Below are 18,912 nucleotides of genomic sequence, written 5' to 3' on the forward strand. Positions count from 1 at the left end.
GAGGAGGAGGGGGGAGGCGGGGGAAGAAAGGGAGGGAGAGAAGCTGGAACTGCAGGAGGTGTTGGAGGGGGAGGTAGAGGTGAGACCTCAGCATGAAGAACTTTGATCGCCTGGATCTCTTCCTCTCTTGCCTGCAGACATGCAAATTGACCACGTGAAATCATAGAAGAGAGGGAGGGAGGGAGGGAGGAGGGAGGGACGGAGGGAGGGAGGGAGGGAGGGACGGAGGGAGGGACGGAGGGAAGGATAGAATCGAGGAGGAGCTCACTCGGACACAGTCATCATCAGTGGGAGGCATCTGACAGACTTGCAGCTCTGCTCTTGCCATCGCCTGCTCACTCATGAGTCACCTGCTCCTTCCCGCCATTTCCCCCTCTTCCTTCTACTGATCCACCACCACCACTACCTCCTCCTGCTCCTGCTCCTGCTCCTGCTCCTGCTCCTGCTCCTGCTCCTGCTCCTCTCCTCCTCCTCCTCCTGCTGCTGCTGCTGCTCCTCCATTACCTTCTTGTATTCCAATGAAAACCCGGCAGGGAGTCTCAGCTCCTGCAGGACAGTCACGAGGAGAAACCTCGCTGTGACCCTCTACCTGACCGACGGGACGCCAACGAGCGGCATGCTTGTGAGAGCAAAGTCAGGATGGTCGCTGGAGGAGGAGGAAGGAGGAGGAGGAGGAGGAGGAGGAGGAGGAGGAGGAGGAGGAGGAGGAGGAGGAGGAGGAGGAGGAGGAGGAGGAGGAGGAGGATGAGCAGGTAGCCTCACTTTGTCAAACTCAGTTCGCAAGAGCTCTCTCTCCCGCTCGATCTGCCATTTTGCAAGTATGGTTCAGGCATGGAGAGAGGAGAGAGGTAAGAGGTAGCACGTGTTCCACAGTCTGATGAAGATTTCGATGGGAGGAGAAGACCTCCTTGCCGCAGTCATCCTTCCACCCCGATGCTGTTGAGCGGCGACAGTAAGATAGACAAGTGAGAGATGACGAGAGCAAAAGAATTCGTGGATGGGGAGGACAAAAGGGGGGGGGGGGGGGAAGGGAGGGAGGGAGGACCTGCGCACTTCTTGGCGACATCCAGCAGGTTCACATCTGGAAGCTTGCTCCTCCCCAACCTTGCATCGGGTCAACAACAGCTCCCCCTGCTTGAACCTCTCACTGTAGGTATATCTTGCTCACTGCAGATATGAACGGGACCCAGTCCTCCATGCGGTTCTCGGGCGTCATATCCCCCCCCAGTCGCTGAAAGAAGCGTCTTGACACCTTGAACGAGCCGAGCAGCCATCTCACCTGACACATGCTGTTTGCCGCCTCCCAGCCCGACGACGCGACCGAGGCGACGATAATGTACAACATGATGAAGAAGCTGAAGCTCCCCACGGCTATGTACAGGTTCCTGCAGTGGATGTTCAAGAGAGCACACCAGCATCGGGCAAGGGAGGATGGGGAAGCTGGGCAGGAGAACGAAAGAGAGCAGATCCACCACAAAGGACAAGACTGTACGCGTAGAACAACACGAGGCGATGTGGGAGGAGCTCAGGACACAAAGGAAGCAAGGACGAGACGTCGACATGGCATGTGCCATGTGAGAGGAGGAGCATCGACTGTCTTTCTCACCTCCTCCTCTTCGCTCCAGCTCGTAGGCGCCTTCCCGTTCCCCTGCCAACTATTCAGGATCCTGGAGTACCTCTACCACCCCCTCCCACACCACCAGCAGTGCGTCCATCAGCATGCTCACATACCTTGACTGCCCTAGCGGTTCGAGCATGGCGCTCTCCTCTACCTCCTCCTCCCCCTCCTCCTCCATGCCGCCGCCGCGGCGATCGCTCACCCAGGACCTTCTCCCAGCCATGATGATGGGGCAGGGCGCTAGGGTGGTCCTAGGAAATACCCCCAGAGAACTAGGTGGGTACGAATTATGCTTCCGGACCGAACAACAGGGGTAGATTTCTAGTTCAAAAGGGGGGTGGGGGTGACAAAGTGAAGTAATGGTACATCCCCCCTCAGACCAGGCGAAATGGACGCGGAAATGGACGCATCACTGGACATGGTTCGGTAGAGAACCTGGTCAGCGGCAAGAGGAAGAAGAAGGAGAGAGAGAGGGAGGGAGAGAGGGAGAGAGAGAGAGAGAGAGAGAGAGAGAGGGGGAGAGAGGGAGAGAGAGAGAACGAGAGAAAGAGGGAGAGGAAGGAGAAATCCAGGATTCAGAGGAGAAGATCGAAGAGGAGGGCTGCACTACAAGCCCAATATCCTCATCTTCACCAGCCAAGAACCTTTCTTCTAGGAGCATGCATCAGAACCGACAAGAGAGCAAACTCAAGTATGTCGACGAGTTCTTGAAGCTCGAGTGCGCCCCGTCCCTGATTGCCCTGAAGCTGTTCCCCAATGCGAAGGAGATCACTGAGAGCATGGCTGTATACACAGCATTCCGACGCCTCCTCTCGGTTCAATGCGCGGATTTCGATTCTTCTGACGCCTACGTCTTTGTTGGAGATGGCACGACGCCTCGCACTGCTGCGATCTTCGCTCATCTGACTCGAGCGGGGAGATGCATCGCCATAGATCCCATGCTCAAGCCGAGCTGTGCGGAAACCTTCGCTCCTTCAGACAGAACGAGAGACTACAAGGACTTTCTCACTGTCAAGGTTGGTGACGACTCTGTCAAGCACCCCTGGACCTCGATAGAGCGCGTGCAGCTGCTACCGTACAGGATCCAACAAGTTCGACTCAAGGTGAAGAGGATGGTCCTGATCATGGTACACTGCCATTGCTCGCTAGCAGAGGTCAGTGAGCGGTTGGAGGCTCTCTTGCCTGCGACCTCACATGCGCGCTTGCTGCTGGTTGACAGGTGTTAGAGAGCATCGAGCACTCGGTGAAGGCTATGGCTTGTCGCGTCCCCGTCGCTCACGCCAAGTTGCACCGCAGGAGCTCGTCGGAGTAGTGACCTCCCCCTGCTGCAAGTGGTTCAAGCATCAAGAGCACATCGAGAATGTCCCTCCCGTGAGGCCTCTGATCCTTCCCGCCTCCCTCCTCTCACGCTCACATCCCTGCCCTGGCAGGTTGTCTGCCTCAAGGACCCTTGCATGCTCTCCAGCATGAACGACATTCGTATCTGGAGGTTCGCAGCGACTTGTCCGTCCTTGCCCTTGACAAGACTCGCTCCAGCTCGGACAGAGCTGGGTGTCTATCGATCATGCAGTCCATGGGGGACCAAGAGTTCACCAGGCCTTCGCACCCGCTCCCCTCCGCGCTCTATCAGTTCGAAGAGGTTTCTCCTCCTCTCAACGCTCCTCCACAGCCAGGCAAGCAAGAGGCCCTAGCGGTCGGCGCCGGCTGACGCACTCCACAGATCCTTCCTCTGCTGGCAACGTTTCAAACACCAGCGACAACGCCGAGACTCGACGCTCAGTGGAGCTCAGCGACTCGCAGATCGCTCAGCTCGAGCAGGAGTTTGATAGGTGGACGAGAGCGCCGGAGTTGCTCCTCTGATGCCAGCTGGGCAGATGCCCCCACTTGAACCGCCCGAGAGACCTGGCGGACTTCGCTCAACAGGTCGGAGCTCCGGTCCAGGTGAGCTCGCTGTCCTGCTCGCTCCTTTGAGAGTACTGGCAAGGTCGTCCGAGTTTGGTTCAAGCACCAACGAAAGCTGCGGCAGGTCATTCTCGGTGATGGAGGAAGGAGGGGAGGGAAGAAGGAGGGGAAGGAGGGAGGAGGCTGATGCTCGTCTGCCCAGACAAGGACAAAGGGAAGCGAAGGGTGAGTGCGACTCTAGTAGACAAGGAGAACATCAACAAGCGGATCAACCTCCGAGCCTTCCTGAGGTGCGAGACCGAGGACGAGCTCAGCTCTGTCACGTGCGCGGAGTGCGTCAAGAACTCGCTGTCAGTCGTCGAGTTCCTCAGCTCGTCGGTCTGCTGGCAGCCTGTTGAGTCGTGCATGCACGCGCTGGCGTCTGCTCTAGAGCAGGTGGACAGGCTGAAGATGAAAGGGAGGTCAGAGTTTTACAACGTGGACCTGTACAAGAGCGGGTACGATCCTGACGAGGACGATGAGCGACTCATCAGGGAGGGGATGGAGACTGTAAGGAGGATACGGGCTTCTCCCAACCTCCTCCTGTCGGATCCCTTCCTCCGCGCGTGGACAGTCACGGGCGTCATCTCCTCTTGCCTCTACAAGTCGAAGCGCCTGCCCACCGAGATGATCTTGCAGGACTTGTAAGAGACTCTGTGATGCTCGAGCCCGATCGTCTGACGAGGAGCGTTCCCCAGGGACGAGGGAGGAGGAGAAGCTACAAGCTCTCTCAAGGTCATCTTCTCAAGGAGGGTAAGGCTTCTCATCCTGCTGCTGCTCCCTCCTCCTCCTCCTCCTCCTCCTCCTCCTCCTCCTCCTCCTCCCGTCACTCTCTGCTCACCTCCTCTTCACAGATGCATGAGGACCCTGACCACGACTTCTTCTCTCGTATCTCCTGCTACCGGTCCCCGTCCTCTCCTTCCACTCTGCCCCCTCTTCCTCTTCCACACTCTATCTCCTCTACCTCCTCTTCCTCTTCCTCACTCTACCTCCTCTACCTCCTCTACCTCTTCCACACTCTACCTCCTCTACATCCTCCGCGTCCTCTGACCTCCCACAGAGCTGGCGATGTGGTGACGATACAGGGAGCTCCTGTCTGGCAGACGTTCCTCGACCAGCCGAGGTTTGTGATGGGGAGACGAGCGTTGCTGTGGCAGACTGGTTGACCTGAATAGAGCAGGTGGTGCATATACGGATGGAAAGTTTGGCTGATCAAGACACGATTGGCCAACACTAGTGTCTTCGAGTACTCCACTCTCTGATATCCCCTCGTTCTATCTTCCTCTAGTGGTGTTTCGCCCTCCCCTCCCTCCCCTCCCCTCCCTGCTCTGTGCGCTTTCCCTCCTCCTTGCTCTGAGCCGCAACTTTGATCTGCCTCAACGTTCCTTGAAAGACTTGGGTTCTTGTTTGACACAACCTTCGCTCTGAATGAATGGGAACAAGTTAAACATTGATTTCCCTCCCCTTCCCTTCCCTTCCCTTCCCTTCCCTTCCCTTCCCTTCCCTTCCCTTCCCTTCCCTTCCCTTCCCTTCCCTTCCCTTCCCTTCCCTCCCTCCCTCCCTCCCTCCCTCCTCTCCCTCTCTTCCTCCCTCGCTCCCTCGCTCCCTCCGCTTCCCCCCACTCCTCCCCACCCTCACGACTACAATCGTGGACCCGATGCTGGCAAAGCCGAGGAGGCGCATTTGGTTCTTTGCGCCCCAATGACGGGGATGGCGGGGAGGAAAGGAGGGGGGATGGGAGAGGAGGGAGGGAGGGAGAGAGGAAGAGAGGGAGAGGAGGAGGAGGAGGAGAGGGGAGGAGGAGAGGGGAGGAGGCGATCAGCGGTTGTTGTGGGCATGCTCGATGAGATATACATGCCAGATGAGAAGAGGATGGGAGGGGAAGTCAGCGGGGGTGAGGAGAAGCGAGGAAAGCAAGGAAGAAGCTTGAGAAGTCATTGAGACACCTCAGGGTCCTCATCGTAGCGCATGACAAGTTTTGACCTGCCGTTGGACAGGAACGCAGATCCAGGTCAAGATCGTGAGCAACCGCGTCAGGGTAGCCAAGAGATGTAAGATGCTGCCTGTTCTGCTCCAGACTCTCCTCGCCATGTGCGCTGTCTCCGCGCTACCATCCATGACGTCGGCGTCCACGGATGGGAGAGGGTCAGCAGGCATCCAGTCAAGCTTCATCGGCTGCAGACTGACGCGGATCGGAGCTCGTCGTCAACGGGTGACGTGCGCGAGTGAGAAACCTAAAGTTCTCTTCGACGTGAGCAAGATCAGAGTCGAGCAGTTCGGGATCTTTCCGGATGTGAACTCGACCCTGGACCTCAGCATGGAGAAGACTTGCTTCAGTGGAGGAGGCGACCTCAGGGCTCTGTACCATCGTTCGTCAAGTGAGCTCCTGCTCCTGCTCCTGCTCCTGCTCCTGCTCCTGCTCCTGCTCCTGCTCCTGCTCCTGCTCCTGCTCCTGCTCCCGCTCCTGCTCCTGCTGCTCTTGCTCTTGCTCCCGCTCCCATGAGCAACTTGTCTTGACGGCATGACAGAGCTTGTCGTGGTCAAGTACTACAAGTCCAAGTGCTCCATGTGCATGGTACTGCAGGTCGTCTCGACACTCTCCCCCTCGATGCCGCGTTGACGCTTGCATCCTAGCCCCTCCTCGACCAAGTCATCCAGAACTTCCAAGGAAAACTTCACTACGTGGATGTTGAGGTACCCGCTCTCAGTATTTCTCCTTTCCTCCCTGTCCTCCTAGTCCTTGTGGTACACCCTTTTTCTTTCCTCCCCTCCCTGTTGTCTCTGCCCTCGTTGCTACTTGCCTGTTTTTTTCCTCCCCTCGACGATCTTCCTCTGATCTCCCTCCTCCTCCTTGCTGTCTTCTGCAGACGCTGATCCAGCACGCACAGGTGATGGAGAACAAGCAGGTCATCAAGCAGGTCGGGCTCTACGGGGTGCCGACAGTTCACTTCTTCTACAAGGGCCTCCTCGTCGACCACATGAGCGGCCTACACTCCAAGAGAAGCTTCCGTGAGAGGATCGAGGCAGCGCTGCGTGACTGGAGCTCTCTGACGGAGGAGGAGGCAGCGGACAGAATGGATCAGCTCCTGCGGGAGGAGGAGCCTGGGATGGTGTATCCTATCAGCAGGCTCTCTGCTCCAGGGAGGCTCCTGATCCCCGTCCACTGGAGTGATCTCGTTCAGCCATCGAGGAAGCGAGCTGATGTGCAGGAGGGAGTGACGAGCGAGGCTGTTCTCAACTCCTTCATCGACAGTGACTCCTGCCTCTCCGAAGGGAGGGGGCCCTTCCACCATGTCCTGAGGTCGCTCCTTCTCTCTTCTCTCATCCAAGTTGCTCCCTCCTCTCCCTCCTCTCCCTCCTCTCCCTCCTCTCCCTCCTCTCCCTCCTCTCCCTCCTCTCCCTCCTCTCCCTCCTCTCCTCTGCCTCACATCAACTTCCACTTGTTCCATCCTCCTCTGATCAGTCTCACGTCGCTACTTCTCACGTTGCCGTCCAGCAAGGGGAGCTTCCTGCAAGCGCATGGGGTGCACATGAGCTCAGAGAAGGGCAGGAAGGAAGTTGTCGGACGGATCACAGACGGGGAGATGAACCTGCAGTACGACAGCTCCAAGATGACTCTCTCCTCACAGCCCAGCATCGGCGTCGTGGACAGTCAAGGCTACACTCACAAGATCTGTGACAGGTGGGAAGCTTGCGACCTCTTCATGCATGCGCATGATCTTTGACTGGTCTCACCACAGGACAGGATGTACTCTAGTCTACAACTTTGCTCCCTGAGACGAGGGATGTGTGTCAACCTCCGAGTTGAGTGCTCGGGACCTCAAGCTCGCACATCAGACGCTCTTCGGGTCAAGACTTCGAATCAGCCAAACTTTTAAGAGCAAATTTGAGAAAAATTTCGCTATGTATAACTATTGAGGTGTTGGTGCTCCCCCACGGCCGCCGAAGCGAGGACCATCACGTCCTGTCGTAGCGTCAGGAACAAGAAGGAGGAGAAAGGAGGGAGAGTGAGAAGTGAGATAAGCATGACGGATTGAGAGAAATAATTGCAGCTTACCACGCCCGAAGGAAGGGCGGTCACCAAACGAAGAGGGCTCCTTGCCAGGCCCAGAGCGATATCTGCTTGAGAGTCAGCAGCTGTAGACAGTGGGAGGAGGGGAAAGAGGGACAGGAGGAGGAGGAGGCAAGTCTAACCCTTCTCTGTCGCCACCACGACCACGTCCAAATCCTCCAGGGCGGTCGCCAGGACCAGATCCAAAACGTCCTCCACCAGGACCACGCTCCTCGCCTGCCGTCAAGATCAGCAAGGAACATTGCCATGGCATACGAGGAGGAGAGAGGAAGAAGAGGGGAATGGGGGAGGGGGGCAGACCTCCGAGAGGGCGGGAAGCTGTGCGAGTCTGCTGCTTCTTGTGTGTGTTGGGAACGATCATCTCGGGAAGGTTGAGGTATTCACGGAGATGCTGGATGCCCTCGTTGGTCAAGAACCAGTAGTGGTGCTTCCAGGTGTAGGAGTGGCGAACATACCCGCGGGAACTAAAGGAACGTCAGCGCCTCTGACTTACAAGTCAACACAAGCACTCACGTCAAGGACTCCATGAGCTTCATGACCTGAAGGTTGGGGACGTCCGACACCTCCATGTGAGCGCGAGCGTTCTTGTCATCGGCAGCAACAAGAACTCCCTCTGTCAGATACAGTCAGTAACGACACACAGAGAGTGATGTAGGATAGGAGGTGATGACGAGGACATCAACATCGGTTGAGTGACATATGCAGATAATATAAGCTCCAAATGCACATGAATCATGTATCATGCTGATGTTTCAACTACCATCCTGCCACATAAAAATATGCCTTGCGCATGCTGAGTGACTACGCCCTCAGGCACTCGACAAGAGACATTCATGTGATTGAAGTCCAAGAGATGCTCATGTCAGTGTGTCTGAAATTCTCTCGTACAATCAAACTGTAAATCTTCACTGCTTCGTATTTTCATAACACTCAACACAGCTACACTGCGTGAATAACGAGCTGTACAAGAAGCCTGGCAAGGGGAGCAGGTAGACGACACAGTACAACATGATGATAACAGCGATCAAAATCATCTTAGAAAGATGCTATAGCAGATGATAAATATTCAAACGAGCCCTTTTGATGTGCCAGGCAAACAAAACCGCGCGAGCAACAGCAATCAAGACAGGACAAGGAGGAACCCAGGGGCAAGAGCCGCAGGCACAGAAAGAAGAGGACATGAGGAGACAGAGAGAGGGAGAGAAAGGAGGAGAACAAGGAGGAGGAGGAGGAGAACAAGTAAAAGCAGGAGGAGGAGGAGGAGGAGGAGGAGGAGACCTTGGAAGAGGTAGGAGTAGATCTTCACGCGGTTCGCCTTGGGGATGAGCATCGCGCTGTCTCGCACGCTCACAGCACGAGGAGGTTTTTTTTTTTGAGAGCCCATCATCCCCCTCATGCCCTCCCGGTATAAGTGATCATCCCCCTCATACTCACAAGGTATAAGTGATCATCCCCCTCATACCCACTGGAAATAGAAAAAAAACCCCCCCTCGTCCCCGCGATCACCCCATTATCATCCCCCTCATTCACTGTCAAACCCTCGTCCCCGCTCAATCGCTCAATCCCTCCATGAGTTCACTGCCATGAGATGTCAAGAGGCGGAACGACGAGCTTGCTCCTCCTCCTCCTCCTCCTCCTCCTCGTCGTCGTCGTCGTCGTCGTCGTCGTCGTCGTCGTCGTCGTCGTCATGATCATTCTCCTCTCCTCCCTCTTCCATCAACTTCTCCTCCCTTCTTTTTCATACTCTAGGTGTAGCGCTCAACTCTCACAAATGTCTGACCTTCCATACAAAGATCCTCCTCTTCCTCAACATGACAACGGTTTTCCCCTTGATGCCTTCTTCCGATTACCCACCGGTTACTTTCTTTTCTTCCTCACCATTCTACCAACTTTAAATCTTACTCCTATCATCGATTGCTATATGACATTTCTAATTCTCTAACCCTGTCCTTGCCTTGTTTTTTCTCCTCGCGCACCCATCTTCACATTCACAAGTTTAGAATTCCTTTTTCCATGCTTTCCATTCTGTCTTTCTCGCAGCATTCATTCCTTGCATGCTCCATGAGTTTTCTCGATCTCACTCTGATTGTGTCGGGTTTGCGATTGTCCTGTCCAGGTCTGTAAGGATTGATTTGTTGACTGCAGATTCTAATCAAGGCTGCACGATGTCTAAGAATCTGCTGGTCAACATCGGTACTTGATTCTGATATTTTTCGCCACATTGTAACATACCCTTTCGCGGCAGTGACGACCTTTACCATGTCACAGGTCAGTAATAGAGATGATATTGTGTGCAACGATGAGATGAGTGAAAGTCATGCAACGTTCATGACAGATGTCGAGGACAGTCCTGCTCAAGTCCATCTACTCTCACACAGCTCCAAAGGTTGCCTTTATGACATGCCCTCCCTTCCCTAACTTGTTCCGTCGATCAGCTGCAAGATTCAAAACTCACTGTTTCCATCGCTTCTGGAGCAGGCATGATCTCTGAGGGCTCCTTGGAACCAGCGGCCATGGTCACCGTTATGTGCGATCCCACCTTCACCAGTCAGGGCGCATCCGACATGGTGGTTGGGGTTGCTTCGGCCTTCAGGTCTGAGAGGATGAGGATGAACGGGAGACTGGAGGAAGTGTTTGACGCTGGAGCGTAGGGAAGGGTTTGAAATGGACGCTACAAAGATCAAGTTCGCATTTATAGAGCACAAGTTTTCAGTTTGAGTTCCCAAGGTATAGAAAATTCCGAAGAAAGGAGTCAGGATAAAAAGTTTCAGTGATGGTGGGGTTGTTGTTGAATAGTTCTAGGAGGAGAAGAAGGTTTGATGGCTGTGGGATGGGGAAAGAAGTGGCTGTGAACGAGACGGCTGTTGTGGATGAGAAAATTATTTGTTGTAGTGAAAGCGATCCTGTTCGAATCCAATATCCTCCACCTGCAGCAACAACAACATTCAACATTACGGCTTGAACTGGGCAGGATCCTGCTCAAAACGAATATCCATACCTGTTTTTTTAGGTCGACAAACGCTTTGCTCGGAGGCAGGTGAGTATTGATGCTCATGATTGAATCAGCCTGGCCCGCACATCTCAATTCTTGGGAATTCAAGTCCAGAAGTCAGCCAGTTACCTTGGCATACAGTTTTCCGTTTTTCCTGGGCTGCTGCAGACCAGTATGCGCCTACGAGATCTGAGAAGAGGTACAGCCAGCTGCGGCACATCAACCAACCTGCTCTTCCAGAGTCTTGAAGAGATTAACAGTCTCCTTGCTGAACTTGACGGGCACAACCTGCCAGGAGCGAGCATGCATTCAGCATTGGACACAAGCGGCGATGCACACGAACCTTGGGCTTCTTGTGCTCGTCGATCTTGATCTTGATCTTCTTCACGGGCTGGCTTCCAATCGAGTCGTCCAGCTGTTTGACATGGAGCAGCACGGTCAGCGGGAAGCGACCTCGAGACGTTGTACAGCAACAATCTGCAGCCACAGGACGAACAAGGGCAAACATCTCATGCGCATCCACCTGTGACAGGTGCAGCAAGCTTGTCCCCAGGTCATCCGAGCTGACCCCACAGGCAGTGTCAGTCTCTACCGTCACTTGAACGTCCATCTCACCTAGCATCCTTGCCAGAGGCTGAAAATCCTGCCAGACGATTGGAGCCGCCCTGGCCGCTGGTTTGACTCGACGGGGGAGGGAATGATTGTGTCCTACCATGAAAGAGAGCATGAGATTGCCAATCACTGCTGTGTATTGTGCAAAAAATGAGATGAAGAGGTTTCTCACGTCGATCCAGGAACAGAATACCCAGCAAGCCGGTTCGGAGCATCACGAACATCCAGCGCCACCCTGGCTCGAGCCCTCTTGAAGCCCTGTCATGTGCGCGCGTTCAGCACAGACGACTATGGAGCAAACCAGACGCCATACCTTCCAAGCAACCTTCTGCTGATGATCTATCGCACGCTCAGCTTCCTTGTATACCTTCATCTGCTCGTCGAGGTTTCCCCTACTTGCCAAAATGCTTCCGGTCCTGCCTTTGATCGCAAGGGCGACCAGAGCCGTCGCAATCCCTACCGACACCATCACCAGCATGACATTCATGTCCTTTCTTCGGGGCATCTTGTTCGACATGTCTCGTGTCTCCTCCCCTGTCGTCCTCGCCTTGCCTCCCTTGCCTTTGCTCAGTCCTTCAATCGCCTTCTCCAAGCGTCAAGCAGCAACTTCACTCAAAATTAAGTGAAAATTACTACTATGTCCGATCTGTGACCCCTCATCCCCACCTTCCTCAGTGCAGCTACTAGTACTGATTTTTAACTTAACTTTGAGTAAACCCGTGGTAGTACTGCTACCGGTCAGTGGCGACCGCGGACTGGACCGGGGCCCGGGGGCCCCGACCGCCGGTGAGCCGGGCCGGGCCGTTTACTGAAAAAAAAGCCTAGACTCGGCGATGCTGATTAAAACATTTTATTCTTTCCAGCCCATACCCCTTCTTTACTCAAAGTTAAGTTAAAAACTCAGTACGAGGACGACCAACCACCTAGTACCCCACCACCCACCGCATGGCACTGCCGCAGCGGCTGCGAGTACCCCCTTGACGTGCGGGAGTCCCGGCGTTGAGCGTCTAATGAACTTGATACCGAGGCAGCGCCGTCGCACTTTCCTGAAAGGGCAAGTGTATCAAGAACCCTACCCCTGACCCTACCACCTCAACTGAAATTAACATTTTGTACCCCACGTCCACCTATCGCCACTATTCGGTACTGGAGTACCCTACCCTCTGTCAGCCTTGGTCATTCACCTATCCCTCTCTCAATTTTTCCCGCCTCTTTTAAAAATTTGTTGTAATTTCAAAAATGACACACCCCTTCCAATCACCCTACCCTCCTTTTCATCTACAAACACCCACCCTTCCTCCACGGATGAAGGGTCGCAATGCCCCTTGGCCGGGCTTATCCATTTCCAACCCCCTCCACCCCGCCTCCCCACCCTCCATCCATGACATCTGAGTCCAATTAGCAGTACCCTACACTCGCTGACCCCTCGACATATGTCTCAGGACCCCCCTTTTGTGGGCACCTCACTCCAACCCCACCCCCCATTTTCGTCCACAATCAGTAACCACAAAGATCCAAGGACACCCACCCCCAGAGCCTACAGCTGGAGATTCTTGCTTGTTCTTTTGGGTTACACTCTTCATTTTCTCATATGTAGAGCTATAGGAGAAAAGGCCTTACCTCATACCTTCTGAGACATCACCAAAAGTCCGAAACATAAACACTCACCCCCGTCCCACCCCACCCGCGATTTCTAGAGGCTTATCAGCAGGGTCACCCAGAACTGCAGGGATGAACTTAACATTGACGAATAACTCCTCTCGAGTACCCACCCTACAATATCCCATCGATCTCATAACAAATGACCCCCTCCATCAGCATTCGTGAGTCTCTAAAAGTTTGTTTTTCATTCGAATTTAAAATTACTTTTGAGAACCACCCACCTTGAGCTCATCAGCCTACCTTCGAGCTCAAGTGGCCGTATAAATGCCAGGGGGTACCCCAGACCACCCACTCAGTGCCTTGTTTTATTGCAGAAATCAGGGGTGTCTGAATCTTCAGCAGACTGAGCTGGAGGAGGTGGGTATGAGGGGTGGGCACAATCACAGGATGATGCATGGGTATCTACGGTAGATCTGGGGGGTGGATAATTGGCACGAGATTGCTCCAGGGGGTAGGGTGCGAGTTTTTGTTTGTCCGAGACCAGCTGAGCTCGTGAAAACACGTATGGAAAGGGGTGGGGGTATGGACAACAAAGTACGGGTGGGCTGGAGTTGTTCGTCGGTTGTAGTCATGGGGGTAGTTGCCACAATCTCTGATCGAGATGGTAGGGGTCATGTATGAGCTGGGGTGGGTGAGCGGCGACAGGGGCAATTCAAGCCTATAGGGGTAGTACTTATACGCAAGTGCTGATCTGCTAGGGGGTGGGGAGTTTTGGAGGGGGTGTTGGGAAAGTCAGGGAGAATGGAGGGTAGTAGGAGCTTTCGAGTGGTTGCGGGGTTGGAGAGAGTGCAGGGATGGATATATCGATTAGGTTGACAATTCATTTTTTTATTTCTTTACCCCTCATTTGTATAATTTAAATGTCTCTAAAGGTATGGTAGGTACTTCTTTGTTTGGATTCGATCCAACACTTTACTTTGCTGGATGAGGCAACACGCAGGGGTGGGGGTGTTTTAAAATGCCATTGAGCACCAGGTGGGGTACAAGTTTGTAGGGTGGGAGCTTGATGGTAGGTTTTGAGGGGTTCTATGAAAAGAAGGGGGTGGTGAAAGGAAAGGTGGGGGCGGGATGGAGCAAGGAGGGGTGTAGGCACTTCTAGCAGGGTGGGGAGACAAGATCAGGGAGTGAAAAACTCTTGAGTAGGGTAGGGGGTGGTTTAGCATTAGCTTTAGTTAGCAAGCTCCTTACGCTTCGAGGGGTGGTCAGGTGATAGAAAGGGGGTGGGTACCAATGAAGTAAGGGTAGGGGTACACTGGTGTTGTGTCGTGAGGGTGGGGTTTTCCCGTGATCTAGGAAATATATCTGTGGGTAAACCTGCAGGTCTTATGAATGTTCGTAGACAAATCAAAACAGGGGGTAGGGGTCATAGTTGAGGTAGCGGAGGGGACCTTAGGTGATTGCGCACGGTGGGTAGTGAAATTGCACAGGGGTAGGACAGGAGCTGGGGGTGGTCTTTGGTAGGATAGCCGAGGGAGTACCCTTTCAGGGTCCAATCCGTATACATGGTGGGTTCCCGTGAATCAGCTCAGGTAGGGGTGATAACCCCTACCTGAATATCCCATAAATTTTTTATCGATAGGTAGGGTACCATGGTGTTTTCAATGTGGTGGGATAGTACCGGTGGGGTTGAACATAGTACCCCCACCCCCTTATTGTCCCTTCCCTCTCGTCCAACCCTCCTCCCCCTCCCCCCCCCCCCTCGCTCCCTGCCCAGTGCTATGGCAAAGGCTGGCGGACTATATTCTTCCTCTTCCCAAAATCTCCTCTCCTCCTGCTCACTGATTCTCATCTCTCTCTGCTGATTTCCCTCGCTTCCTTTTGTTGCACCGTGCTCTTTTGAGTAGGTCGGTGGCCTTCACCCCTTCCCCTCCCTCTCACTTCTTCCTCCCTGATCTCGTGCTGCCTCTCTACAGCCTCCTCTGCGCACGATTTCGTCTTGAACAGCGCAGTACACGTTTTCCGAGTCCTTAACTTTCCTTTCTGAAGAGATTTGCAGCTGAATCTCTCTTCTGGCTATCATTGATTGTTGCTTTCCACCCTTCGTGAGCAGGGTTCAAGCAATTAGTTGAACTTTTCGTGCTTAGTAGCCGCCTTCAGTGCACTTGCAGCTGTCTTGGATCGAAAATTCTCTCAGAATTGGAATTGTCCACCTCGCAGCTTGAGCAAGCCCACCTTGGAGAAGACCTCCTTCTCCCTAGTCCTCCAACACATCGCTTGCCACTCCACAGAGGATAATGAAGTTCTGCCATTGTGAGTGTATTTGCAAGTCGAACCGCCTGGACGTTCATGCTCAGGAACCTTCTCTTCCACCAGGGTGAGATCTGTCTTTGTTTCTGCGTGTTAGAGGAGTTACTAACCGCCTTTTCCCAGTTTCTTTCTGAGCGTGAGGAAGTCTTTGGGGAGATGGGTGTTCAGCTGGCTGGTACCGGGCTGCCTCGATCCCGTTGAAGAGGGCAAGATAGGAAGCTGGCTCGCCACTTTCTACTCTTCTTCGAGCCCCATTGAAGAGATGACTGACATTTTCCTGCAACACAAACTGAATGTCAAATCTTTCGTGTCCTCGATTGAGCTTCATCTGGCAAGGAAAGCTAGAATGTTGAGACAGCCTGCCTGCCTTCCCCCGGCGAAGCGGAGCAAGCAGACATATGACTTGAAGCTTACAGAGGAAGACTTCGCCGATGATCAGAAGCAGGAAGTTGGATCTCCTGATGAACAAGAAGTTTGGTCGCCTTCGTCGCCAGAGACTGATTGCCGATACTCCCCGATTCCTTCTGAGGAGGACCAGCTGAAAACAGTCCTTGCGAATCGGAATGTAGAGCCTAACACAGGCATTTCTCTTCCCAATGATGAGACAAACAGGTATCTTGAATCGATCCTTGTTCGCACATCACTGACGCTTGGCTCGAAACGCAGAAAACCAACCAACCGCTCGGTTCCCGAAATGTCATTCTCGAGTGTGATATCATCCCTTTGCCCATCTAGAGCGAATGACTTTGAAGGGGAGATGGTCCCTTCATGCATGCATGAAGAGTTTCCCATCGCAAATAACTCGGCCGCGCAAAGTTTCAACGGGAGTTCACTCGGCTCGGAAAGCACTGACGATACTGAGAGCGCAAAGGTATGGGCCCCTGTGTGATGTTTGACTGCAACTGATGACCTCCTTCAGGCGCACTCCATAAATTCAAGGAGGACCGTAGGCTCCTGCAGCTCCTCCGAGCCTGCTGAGTCACCGAGGAATCAAAGAAAGGCGCCGAACCTTAACGCGTCGGACTTCAGTGTCAGTCATCCCGAGGGCATGTCGTTCGATAGCATTTTTGGCACCGGCACTGAGGAAACCGAAGACATCTGGAAAAGCAAGGACGCAAACGATAAAGAGAAATGCTCTCCAAATGACAATGCTCAGGATTCTGGCGTGGCAGCCAATGGTGAGTCCACTTCCTCCAAGCGCTCCAGGAACAGAGATATAGACAACGTGACATGGCGCCGGCGGATTGCGCAGCTGATGGTGTTCAAGCAGAAACATGGACATGTGATGGTATCGCAGAGTCAGAAATCTCCTTTCTTCGACGGCTCGCTCGGTTCCTGGGTCAGCAATCAAAGGGCTCTCCTGCACAAGGGCGAATTGCCAGAGCACAGGAAGCGCTGTTTGGATCTTCTTGGTTTCTGTTGGGATGCCCGGAAGAAAAATGGACAGCCGCGTGCCAAGCGTATTTCAAAGATGAACCAGACCAGTGGAGATGTCAAGAACCAAGACCCACCAGAGCCGTATTATGATGGATGCAGAGTGGAAGTGAGGCTGAAAGACGGCAAATGGTACAAAGGTGCTGTGAGCAGCCTCTGCCGCATGAAGAAGTTTGTCATCCAGATGGACGACGGAGCTGAAGTGTACAAGAAGCTTCCTTCTGCTGGAGTGCATGTCTTGAAGGACAATGAAGGCCAGAACACGACGAATGAGGAGGAAGGCTCACAACCCCTTGAAGAGGAGAACGAGGGGGACAGACATCTGGACGAGGATGACTTTGGAGATGAGAACCTCGATGAGAACGACGAGTTCTCGGATCTTGACGACTGCGACAGTCCCAACTCAACATCCACTCCAGACAGTCTGAGCAATGGATCCAGCGTGTTGAACGAGGATTACAAAAGTTTCGATTCTCTTGCTCGACTGGATGAAAACTGTGCCTCCCCAGGCACAGATGATGAGCATGACATCTGGAATGTCAACCACAAGCTGGGAGAGCAGGAGAGGTGCGAAGACGTGATCGAGGAGCAGGCTCTGCCAAGCTGGAACGTGGAGACGAGCAAGTGGATGGACATCGATTCGTCGATGCTGCACCCAGTGCACGTTGACGAGATGTTCCCGCCTCAGACTCTAGAGCTGGACACGAAGCTGAAGCTGCTGGAGAGCTTTGAGATATGAAGCGATTCACGAAGGGATTTGGAATATCGGTGAACAATGTGGAGGTGGTAGTTCACTTTAAAAGGCTCTGGGAGCAAGGAGGACTCGCCCCGAGTCGGTCATGAGGGGAGTGCTGGTGATGGTTGACGGGCAGCCCCTTGGATCAGTTAAAACAAACTTAGTCAGTTTGTCTAGGTAACATTGAGTGAGCGTGTGCCAACAGGCTTGTTGTCGTGCTCATGTATTTTTTCTTGTAATTACACAGTGAAGACAAAGATGTCACAGTCGCACTATGTACGCAAGTCCACTGAGCGCACTGATAATCTGGAGCAACGTGAGGAAACGCAGGAGGGCAGATGAGAGGGGGAAGGGAGGAAGAGCGACTGAGAGCTCGCGAGCACAACACAAAAGGTTCAAGGTGGGGCTTCACCAGGAGCGAGGACATGCTGAAGCGCCATAGCAGAGGATACTGGCGGGAAGGGATAGCGTTGTTGAAGAGTACGCCCAAGACAACGATGACCTGCCGTTGGGTCAGCGTCTTCAAATTTCCCGCCATGCTTACCATGCAGTCGAAGAGGACGGGAAAGAGGATGAAGCCCCAGTGGAGATTCTTGACGATGCCTCTGCCCTCGTCGTCACAAGACGAGAAGTCAAGAAGAGAGAGGGAAGAAAGAGGAGGTAGGATGAATAACAATGATGAACAACAATGATAGATAACAACGTTGGATAACAAGGATGGATAACAATGTTGGATAACAAGGAAAGATAACAAGGACGCAAGAGATAAGAGCGACGGAGAGTCGGAGGCGGCGGGAGGAGCAAGAGGAAGACGAGAGAATGGTCCACAGACCCCTTGTCTGAAATGTAGACGGTGGCACAAGCGGCAGCGGGAGGATGTGTGTAGCCTGAAGACACCCCATTAGGGTCGCAGGAGATGCTAAAGGAACGTTCCTGTAGCCGACATGATGGTGATGCCGATGGCAGGGACGATGGCGGTAGCCAACCACTGAAGACAAGTAAGAGGGAGGAGGAAGAGAAAGAAGAGGAGGTGAGAAGTCATGGAAAGAGTGAGGACGAGGATTGGAAGGCAGTGGGGGGATGCAGTCAGTAGGAGGGGAGCAGAGAACGAGGAGGGAGAATGGGAAAGGAAGGGAGGGAGAGAGAGAGAGAGAGAGAGAGAGAGAGAGAGAGAGAGAGAGAGAGAGAGAGAGAGAGAGAGAGAGAGAGAGAGGAGGAGGAGGAAGGAGGAGGACTGTGAGCTTTATCAAGGAGGAGGAGATTTTTCACCTGAGCTCTCGAGCAGTCGATGTCCCAATAAGGATTCTTGCAGTCACACTCGGGCCCTTTGCCCCTCAGCGGCTCATTGATGCCAGTGGAGCCAGGGTCCTAGAGGAGCGTCAGACCTTGAAAGGGATAGCGATGGAGAGCAGAAGCAACAGCGAGACAACTCGGTGACGAGGACTAGCGTGATGGGGTTGAAGGATGAGGAGGATGAAGCAGTGTTGAATGTCTGGTCTTGTTGGCCAGGCACGGAGGACGAGGGTTGAGATTAACAAGGAGGATCCGTAGACAGGTACCTGTCGAGGGTAGCAGTTTCCTTTCGCCGAGCAGTTGTT

The 18,912-nt window shown here is 53.7% G+C and overlaps 8 protein-coding genes across 8 annotated transcripts; 4 read left to right on the plus strand and 4 right to left on the minus strand.

Annotated features, from left to right (window-relative positions):
- Positions 1-382: 382 nt before the first annotated feature.
- On the minus strand, positions 383-1,841 carry GUITHDRAFT_134792 (hypothetical protein; the record flags this gene model as incomplete). Its single annotated transcript, XM_005838240.1, has 11 exons — positions 383-436; positions 505-546; positions 590-619; positions 763-804; positions 905-936; positions 1,046-1,104; positions 1,149-1,252; positions 1,280-1,385; positions 1,413-1,486; positions 1,607-1,648; positions 1,677-1,841. 11 exons carry the CDS (start codon positions 1,839-1,841, stop codon positions 383-385), a joined length of 750 nt encoding a protein of 249 aa, XP_005838297.1.
- A 436-nt stretch (positions 1,842-2,277) lies between these two features.
- Positions 2,278-4,821, plus strand: GUITHDRAFT_134793 (hypothetical protein; the record flags this gene model as incomplete). Its single annotated transcript, XM_005838241.1, has 10 exons — positions 2,278-2,776; positions 2,838-2,989; positions 3,049-3,121; positions 3,339-3,447; positions 3,493-3,559; positions 3,603-3,644; positions 3,728-4,203; positions 4,258-4,312; positions 4,414-4,682; positions 4,740-4,821. 10 exons carry the CDS (start codon positions 2,278-2,280, stop codon positions 4,819-4,821), a joined length of 1,824 nt encoding a protein of 607 aa, XP_005838298.1.
- A 574-nt stretch (positions 4,822-5,395) lies between these two features.
- GUITHDRAFT_103235 (hypothetical protein) lies at positions 5,396-7,284 on the plus strand (the record flags this gene model as incomplete). The annotated part of the gene is made up of 6 exons (XM_005838242.1): positions 5,396-5,453; positions 5,557-5,937; positions 6,088-6,143; positions 6,194-6,253; positions 6,448-6,860; positions 7,056-7,284. 6 exons carry the CDS (start codon positions 5,396-5,398, stop codon positions 7,282-7,284), a joined length of 1,197 nt encoding a protein of 398 aa, XP_005838299.1.
- A 131-nt stretch (positions 7,285-7,415) lies between these two features.
- On the minus strand, positions 7,416-8,976 carry RPS10e (small subunit ribosomal protein S10e, cytoplasmic). Its single transcript, XM_005838283.1, has 6 exons — positions 8,910-8,976; positions 8,145-8,244; positions 7,932-8,095; positions 7,754-7,847; positions 7,617-7,678; positions 7,416-7,523 (listed from the first exon to the last, which is right to left on the minus strand). The coding sequence occupies exons 1-6, from the start codon at positions 8,959-8,961 to the stop codon at positions 7,471-7,473; spliced, it is 525 nt and encodes a 174-aa protein (XP_005838340.1). The 5' UTR covers positions 8,962-8,976; the 3' UTR covers positions 7,416-7,470.
- A 798-nt stretch (positions 8,977-9,774) lies between these two features.
- GUITHDRAFT_151040 (hypothetical protein) lies at positions 9,775-10,481 on the plus strand. The gene is made up of 5 exons (XM_005838243.1): positions 9,775-9,824; positions 9,877-9,899; positions 9,967-10,017; positions 10,067-10,224; positions 10,283-10,481. Exons 1-5 carry the CDS (start codon positions 9,797-9,799, stop codon positions 10,347-10,349), a joined length of 327 nt encoding a protein of 108 aa, XP_005838300.1. The 5' UTR covers positions 9,775-9,796; the 3' UTR covers positions 10,350-10,481.
- A 29-nt stretch (positions 10,482-10,510) lies between these two features.
- GUITHDRAFT_103238 (hypothetical protein) lies at positions 10,511-11,740 on the minus strand (the record flags this gene model as incomplete). Its single annotated transcript, XM_005838244.1, has 8 exons — positions 10,511-10,558; positions 10,630-10,698; positions 10,753-10,803; positions 10,852-10,911; positions 10,967-11,186; positions 11,239-11,331; positions 11,429-11,493; positions 11,549-11,740. The coding sequence occupies 8 exons, from the start codon at positions 11,738-11,740 to the stop codon at positions 10,511-10,513; spliced, it is 798 nt and encodes a 265-aa protein (XP_005838301.1).
- Positions 11,741-15,490: 3,750 nt separating this feature from the next.
- On the plus strand, positions 15,491-17,317 carry GUITHDRAFT_103239 (hypothetical protein; the record flags this gene model as incomplete). Its single annotated transcript, XM_005838245.1, has 3 exons — positions 15,491-15,756; positions 15,811-16,015; positions 16,064-17,317. 3 exons carry the CDS (start codon positions 15,491-15,493, stop codon positions 17,315-17,317), a joined length of 1,725 nt encoding a protein of 574 aa, XP_005838302.1.
- Positions 17,318-17,575: 258 nt separating this feature from the next.
- GUITHDRAFT_134797 (hypothetical protein) lies at positions 17,576-18,356 on the minus strand (the record flags this gene model as incomplete). The annotated part of the gene is made up of 4 exons (XM_005838246.1): positions 17,576-17,620; positions 17,727-17,816; positions 17,859-17,919; positions 18,244-18,356. The coding sequence occupies 4 exons, from the start codon at positions 18,354-18,356 to the stop codon at positions 17,576-17,578; spliced, it is 309 nt and encodes a 102-aa protein (XP_005838303.1).
- Positions 18,357-18,912: the final 556 nt, after the last annotated feature.

This window comes from Guillardia theta, assembly GCF_000315625.1.
Source record: "Guillardia theta CCMP2712 unplaced genomic scaffold GUITHscaffold_12, whole genome shotgun sequence".
Taxonomy (NCBI): domain Eukaryota; class Cryptophyceae; order Pyrenomonadales; family Geminigeraceae; genus Guillardia; species Guillardia theta.

Bases quoted from the DNA above. Each gene is read 5' to 3' on its own strand.
- RPS10e (XM_005838283.1), bottom strand. From the start codon at position 8,961: ATGCTCATCCCCAAGGCGAACCGCGTGAAGATCTACTCCTACCTCTTC. The intron at 8,245-8,909 runs GTCTCCTCCTCC...TGTATCTGACAG, and splicing joins CTACTCCTACCTCTTCCAAG to AGGGAGTTCTTGTTGCTGCC. The intron at 8,096-8,144 runs GTGAGTGCTTGT...ACGTTCCTTTAG, and splicing joins AAGCTCATGGAGTCCTTGAC to TTCCCGCGGGTATGTTCGCC.
- GUITHDRAFT_151040 (XM_005838243.1), top strand. From the start codon at position 9,797: ATGTCTAAGAATCTGCTGGTCAACATCG. The intron at 9,900-9,966 runs GTCAGTAATAGA...CGTTCATGACAG, and splicing joins CGACCTTTACCATGTCACAG to ATGTCGAGGACAGTCCTGCT. The intron at 10,018-10,066 runs GTTGCCTTTATG...TCCGTCGATCAG, and splicing joins ACTCTCACACAGCTCCAAAG to CTGCAAGATTCAAAACTCAC.